The sequence below is a fragment of the Oncorhynchus kisutch genome, linkage group LG17, assembly GCF_002021735.2.
Source record: "Oncorhynchus kisutch isolate 150728-3 linkage group LG17, Okis_V2, whole genome shotgun sequence".
Classification (NCBI taxonomy): Eukaryota; Metazoa; Chordata; class Actinopteri; order Salmoniformes; family Salmonidae; genus Oncorhynchus; species Oncorhynchus kisutch.
The window spans coordinates 26836084-26843759 of NC_034190.2; the positions used below are offsets into that span (position 1 = coordinate 26836084).

General features: G+C 45.7%; 1 protein-coding gene across 1 annotated transcript in view; it reads right to left on the reverse strand.

Moving 5' to 3' along the window:
• LOC109879593 (AT-rich interactive domain-containing protein 1A) overlaps nucleotides 1-7157 on the reverse strand; it is an 88559-nt gene extending 81402 nt beyond the window's left edge. The window contains 1 exon segment of the mRNA XM_031793465.1: nucleotides 5936-7157. Coding sequence (XP_031649325.1) covers nucleotides 5936-6838 — 903 coding nt within the window. The 5' untranslated portion in view covers nucleotides 6839-7157.
• Nucleotides 7158-7676: the final 519 nt, after the last annotated feature.

A 7676-nucleotide genomic window follows, 5' to 3' on the forward strand; every position in this document is an offset into this window, starting at 1 on the left:
AACAACACTTTCTATACCAGTACGTCAGTCTTCCTCCCTGTTCCCCTGACAATCACAGGCCCATAGCTAAAGAACACCCATAACAACACTTTCTATACCAGTACGTCAGTCTTCCTCCCTGTTCCCCTGATGATCACAGGCCCATAACAACACTTTCTATACCAGTACGTCAGTTTTCCTCCCTGTTCCCCTGACTATCACAGGCCCATAACAACACTTTCTATACCAGTACGTCAGTCTTCCTCCCTGTTCCCCTGACGATCACAGGCCCATAACAACACTTTCTATACCAGTACGTCAGTCTTCCTCCCTGTTCCCCTGACGATCACAGGCCCATAACAACACTTTCTATACCAGTACGTCAGTCTTCCTCCCTGTTCCCCTGACGATCACAGGCCCATAGCTAAAGAACACCCATAACAACACTTTCTATACCAGTACGTCAGTCTTCCTCCCTGTTCCCCTGACGATCACAGGCCCATAACAACACTTTCTATACCAGTACGTCAGTCTTCCTCCCTGTTCCCATGACGATCACAGGCCCATAGCTAAAGAACACCCATAACAACACTTTCTATACCAGTACGTCAGTCTTCCTCCCTGTTCCCCTGACGATCACAGGCCCATAGCAAAAGCTGGTGAAACTGTTTAAAAAACTAACACAACAGCTAAAACAAAAATGTCTATTAACGGTCAATTACCCGGTGGTTTTTAACATAAATATTACATCTGGTGGGCCAAATAATCACCTGTCAGAGCGGGTTTGCAACCATCCATACCTGTTAAAGATCTAATGTAAACAAAACAAATGTACAGTTGAAGTGGGAAGTTCACATACACTTAGGTTGGAGTCATTAAAACTCGCTTTTCAACCACTCCACACATTGCTTGTTAACAAAATATAGTTGTGGCAAGTCGGTTAGGACATCCACTTAGTGCATGACAAGTCATTTCTCCAACGATTGTTTACAGACAGATTACTTAACTTATAAATCCTTGCTCAAATTTCTTGCTCAAATTTCATTAGCCACGCTGTTTTCGCCAACCCAGAACGTAAGACATTTGCAGCAGAATTATTCTGGTTTTAAAAGGTACTGTCATGGATAAATAGGCTTTGTGGCCCATGAGGCTAGCTTCTATTTTAGCCATTAGAGTGGGTCTGTTTTAGGCATCAGCCAAACAGATAAGACAATCCCATGACGCCACAGCAACAGGTCACATGATGTCCTCAGTGGCCTGGATGACCCCCGTACGATAATAAGTTTGTCACTCAGTCACTACGCTACCATTTCCATGCCAGAAATACCCAGCTGAACCAAGCCAGCAGGGCCAAGTCAGGCAGGCAGGAACAGAGGGTGCTTAAGGATACAGTGGGGCAAAAAAGTATTTAGTCAGCCACCAATTGTGCAAGTTCTCCCACTTAAAAAGATGAGGCCTGTAATTTTCATCATAGGTACTCTTCAACTATGACAGACAAAATTAGAAGAAAAAAATCCAGAAAATCACATTGTAGGATTTTTAATGATTTTGCAAATTATGGTGGAAAATAAGTATTTGGTCAATAACAAAAGTTTCTCAATACTTTGTTATATACCCTTTGTTGGCAATGACAGAGGTCAAACGTTTTCTGTAAGTCTTCACAAGGTTTCACAGACTGTTGCTGGTATTTTGGCCCATTCCTCCATGCAGATCTCCTCTAGAGCAGTGATGTTTTGGGGCTGTTGCTGGGCAACACGGACTTTCAACTCCCTCCAAAGAGGGAACACACACAGTCAGACAACACCTGACTGACACCATTCCCCCGAGTCTCAACTGACTCAAGTAGCGCTAGTTGTTCGCCGTTATAGGTAAGCACTCCTCAGAGGGGGAGTAGAACCCTGGGACTGGTGAATTTGCACATCCAGCACTGCAATGGAACGAAGCAACAACAGCCACACACACACACACACACACTTCGCTAAGCAACGGTTAGGCCTGAGACATGCAAATTGTGGGGTCGTGGAGAGGTTGATGCATGGCGGGGGATATCAACGCTGCAGCCTGCCACCCTTACACCTGGTCTACATGGTGGTGGAGCAACGCTAGCATATAACTATGCTAATCTAGTGCTTTTTAAAGATAAACCACCTAAATGTCAAAATAAATGAATTACCCTTACACTCCAACCTTGGGAGTTAAGCAACAGCCCAAGTTTGACATTTTGCACAAACATGGAGAGACGAGAAGAATGACAGATTTGAATGGGTTTGCACTTATTTTTTTTATTTTTTTTAAATGTATGTGTGTAGTCCTAAATAAATGCTAGCCTTTGTTTTTAAGCTGCACATGGACCTCCAGTCCATCTTGTAGGCTTCACTTAGTGGTAGACCACTAGCATGGCCCCAATCGCATACCACTGCTCTCAGGGCAGTGGCTGGTTCAATCAAGTACAAGAAGGAGAGAATGATTTGAGGGTGGGGGTAAGAGTGGCCTGATTAGGGCAGGAAAAAAGTGGTGGACCACGTGTGGAATGAGAGAATACTGTAGGGTAAGAGGGGGACAAAAGAAAAGAGAGAGAGGAACTGTAGTCCGTATGCACCATCTCCTAGACTGTTCTCTCAGGGCGGAAAACCACTTGTCTGGTCTGTCTGACTGAAGAGGAGACGGATAACTGGTGGCACGTGGAGCACTGAGCCGGTCACAGAGAGAAGATCCTCCCGAGGCATCCGCCACGCGGGAACACACAGCCAAGCGCGCACACACACACAGCTGTCACAGGCAGCCAAAGATCATTCACAAAAACATTCCCCCTCCCCTGGGGATCACCCACACTCTTTCTCCCCCTCTCACACACAGGATCAGCCCGTCACACATGGCACACACACAAACGAGGCAGCACTCTGTCCTGGCCGTTTGGCGTGTGGATAATCATTACTCAGCACTGCAGACAGATATAATCCTTCAGTGCACAGCCACAATATAGTAGAGCACACCTCACAGTCCCCACCAAATCACTGGCTATAGCAGTGTGTCTCAACCCTGGTCCTCTCAAGTACCTCCAAACAGTACATCTTGGTTGCTGAGAGACTGACAACATTTCACCTTAAAAATCAGTAATCATCTTCCTATCAATATTTACCTAGAAGATTCCAGAAACTGGTAAAGCCATCACCTGTCAGTATGGGCAGACTAGTTTTAGTCCGGTCAAACTGAGACGTCACCTAGACTTTGGTCCAGCACATCAAGTTCCCCTCGGTCAAACTCCAGTACCACAGACAGACACACGAACGCAACCTTGGTCGAGCTGAATGTGTGGCCAACTACCATATGTCCATGTTGGAGGCTTCAAATTATCCAGGGTTTGTGTTGTCACAAAAATAAAATGGCCACAAACTGTATTGGACACCAACCAGATGTGATTTTAGCCTGGTGTGTGTTGTTCTCTCACAGAAAAGGCCTGGGTCTGTCTGTCTGTGGTCAATTAGACAGGCATTAGGCTAGACAGCTCTCACCTTCATATTTGCCTCAAAGAAAATGAGCCCCTCCAACCGACCTTCATCAAGCAAATGGGTTTCTTCAGCAATCAATTTGCCCTTTTAAAAGCAACATTTGTCTCAAAGTGCCCTGCCGTAAATCGGGACAAGACCCCAAAAGAGCAAGCAAAACTTTTCCATTCACTCTAAGCCCCAGAGTCTCAGCACCAGGCCCCTAACAACCTGGGCATCGTTTAGGGAAATAGACAGCGATGACCTCTGTCCATAGATCTGTACAAATACATCAACTCCAAATACAGAAACACATTGTCAGTAACAGTGATATAGTAGCCTAGGCAGGCACAGCTTACTAATGAGAAGGCTGAGGAGAGGCAATGGCATTTATATTCCGATGTAGCAACTGTGCGAGCACGAGTATGAGAACAGCACAATTCAAGAATAACACACGTCGATCACACAATGGATTTTAACAACATAACAGGATTTAACACAAGGCTCTCAGAGAAGAATGGCACTGGAAACAGCGTAATATTCTGTTTCTTCAACTCTCCAGCAGCTCCACATGCAGAGCTGTGGCTGAATGCATCACAAATTGCAGTCCCGGGTTTTTAAATTGTCCACTACACAGCTTGGCCTACAGGAGAATGAACAGTCCACAAACACCTGGGAGATGGAATGAAAGTGTCTTTGAGACAGGTGTTCCCAGTGTCTCTTGGGGAGAGGAATAAAACAGAGGAAAGAACAGTCCACAGACTGCTGAAAAATGTAGCAGTCATCGTCAACTAATTCAGTGGTTCCCAACCAGGGGTACCTGGACCCCTGGGGGTACTTAGCCTATCCACAGAGGGTACTCGAGAAGGTTCACGAGACCATGGGCCTACTGCTAAAATGCACGAGGGGGTACTTCTGGGGTACAGCGGGCAGAGCAAAATTCAATTGGTGATACAGTAACCAAACACAGTTGGAAACCACTGAGCTAACCAATAACTTGTTTAAAATGCTTCTTTTTTAAAACACATTAAACCCTAACCTTGAATATCATGTGAACACGTGCAAATGACATAATTGCCAAGAAACAGAAATCAGAAAATTCCATCTAAACTTCAAAAAGAAGTTAGAAATGTCAAATAGGCCTGGCTATTCAATGTTCGGGAGGTTAACTCTCACCTAGCCGACATGTGGTTGATAACATTCTAAAACAGGAAGTCTGTTGACATGGTTACACAGTGTAGCATCACGTGAAAGTAATCATAGTAACTTGGCTAACACCTTGGCTGCTTGTAAACACTACAACTTCTCCAGCCACTCAGATCCTCTCACACAACACCAGTCAGATTCTCCAACAGAACTACAGTCTCTCCTCTTAGTGCTGATCCTAGAGCAGCTATGAGCACTATTCTAGCATTGGGGAAACAGTCACACCTACTCCCTCTGCTGTTCCAGAGTCAGCCCCTAGAGCTCTGCCACATCTCCAATCTGTCTGTGGAGCTGTACATGCATGTCGAAGTATAAACACAGTGTTTTTGCATGTAGTCTACGGCTGAGATTTGACCTAGATTTACGCTAAACAAATACAACTAATGTATTATTTCAGTGCCAGGCAACACAGTTATCATGCAAATTACTAGAGGGACATACACAACATCATGTGTTCAATGAAACCATCCAGAAAGTATATTTTACAGTGCTGTTTGATTTCACATGCATGGACACAAAAATAAAATGTAGGCTGCTGCATGCTGACCACAATACAAATCAATATTTTGTTTGCATTTCATTCAGGCTAAATGTCATGCAACATACTCCGTTAAAACTGGCTAAAGCAGGCGAGTAACATTAGTAATGTCATGTTGACGTTGCCAGAGCTGATGTGGCTGATTTCTGCAGCGTTATAATGCAATTGTAAATGACCAGGAGCAGGGGATGGGGAGCCAATCAGATGTCAGCCAGCATGTCGACCTAAGACCAACTGTCTCCTGGCTTTGACAGCAGGATTTTACCTCCATAATTCAAATCTCAAACAAAACGGATTTCACTCAAATCACGGCTGTGTTTACTGGCGGTACAACTCGGGGATACAGGGGCAAAATATAACGTGTATAAATACATTTTTTGCAGGGATTCTTTAGCGACATAGCTAGCTGGGGAAATAACTGCCAAGCTGAAGAAGTACAAGTTCTGGTAAGCAAAGAAAGAAAACACCTTTGGCCCAATTTCTCCTCACACTCGTGTCCCCGAACCTGTCTAAATCTTTCCTAGCTCGGAGAATTTGGTATTTTAGCACAGACATGGCTTGTTTCTCTGTTTAAATGCTCTTATAGGAGGTGGTGAAGGGAGAAAACAGAGAGGCAGCCATTTTAGAGAGCTAGATACGGTTCGCTACATTTGCAACGGCTGGTCCACCACAACACAGAGCTGTGTGTAACTTGCTCAAAGTGCACCAGTACTGAGGGAAAGTTTACCTGGTTTCTGTTCAGAGGTTGTCCCGTGTTCCCTGGGCTCATAGGAGGCGGCTGGTGGCTCCTTTGTTGCCAACCCGGATGACCCCCACCATACTGACTGCTGGCCATATCTGCTGCTCCCTTGCCAGCCCCTTCCTGGTTACTATAGTCTCCTTGTGGGTAATTCTGGTAGCTCCTCGTAGAGCTGGGAGACGTTAGGAGCTGATTTAATGTCGGGGTAGACGTGGGCTGTGTGTTTCCCATGTTATACCTCTGATTATTGTACGAGGCAGCCATGGCTGTAGTTCCGCCTGCTGGCTGTTGCTTGCCTGGCTGCCCCCCAGCCGCCGGGGGCTGGTTATTACGCGGGGAATTCATGGCGTATCCTTGGCCCTGATAAGAAGTCCGGTTCGGGAAGGGGCTGTAGTTGTTAAAATGGTTGGGGAAGCCGTGGTCTTGTGAGTTGGGCGGGTATGGGTCCATCATGTTGCCTGACTGCACTGCCGGCCCCGCTGCAGCTGCCATGCCAGGGCTTTGTTGTCCGCCATGTTGATGAAAAGGGCCCCGGCTGTAGTGCTGGTTGTACCCGTAAGGAGGTGGAGGGAATGAGCCCTGGTGGTGATGGCCCATCCCGGGGTGGTTATTCCCCTCCGGTCCCCCCGTATCATTTTGGTTGTTATTATTAGTCACCCTGGACGAGTTCCCGTTCTTCATGTCAGGCTCCCCTCCTCCCCCTACATTTCCAGCATCGACCCCGTCCTGCAGATCCTTCTGGCCCGGAGATCCGTTGTCAGATCCAGGTTCCTTATTTTCATGTTGTTTCTCTCCCGGTACCGACTCCTCCAGTGGGTCCCGATCCGGCTTTTTAAGTTCGGATGGCGGGCTAGTGTTGAGAGTGGCGACGCTAGCGACCTGCGCGGCCATGATATCCCTATCTGCCTCTCTCACAGCGAGTCACTCACAATCGAGCTCTCTGAATAGCATTGAACATAAATACAATTATTTATAACAATGTACCCGTGTCCCGGATCATTCCCCCTACCCCCGGACCGAATCCGGCATCCACTCCCGTCTCCGATTCGACTGGAAAGTTACTGGAAGTATATAAGAATCCAGTGAATTAAATGACCCGACAGAAAATGTGGGTAGGCTTTCTGTTACAGAACGAGTGTATCAGCAAGATACCGAACAAACCAGCACGAGGCTCCGAGAGACACAGCCATTTTACTGAAGCGTTCAGACGAACGCAAAACACGGAGCAGAGTTCACCAGTAGGTAGGAGGCGACTGGGATAAGACAAGCAGGGATGGATAAAGGATGTATTTGGTTTACATTCATTTGAAGGGGTTATAGAACTAGAGACTCTAGCAGAAGATGATAAATAATGTGACTTGGAAATGTAACATAATTCATAACATTCAACACTGCTTCTGTTATGTGGACAACCACAGCATCTTTAAATCATTAGTTATTTTCATTGGAGGCGATATATTTGCCTCAAATCTTCATTCTGCGATTATGAAAATAAGAACTTTATTACAAATCTGCATAGTTATAATGCATTTTGTTTTTCACTTTATACAGAGTAGACACACACATACAGATATTACTGGGATCCGTTGTATAATTCTAAAGACAGTAGAAGTATATGTTTATAACAGCGTCTTATCATACAGTAACAGAGTATTAAGCTTGTGAGTGACTCCTTCCATGTGCCAGGAGAGAATGAGAGAACTAGCAGAAGCAGAGGGCTTGATCTGTA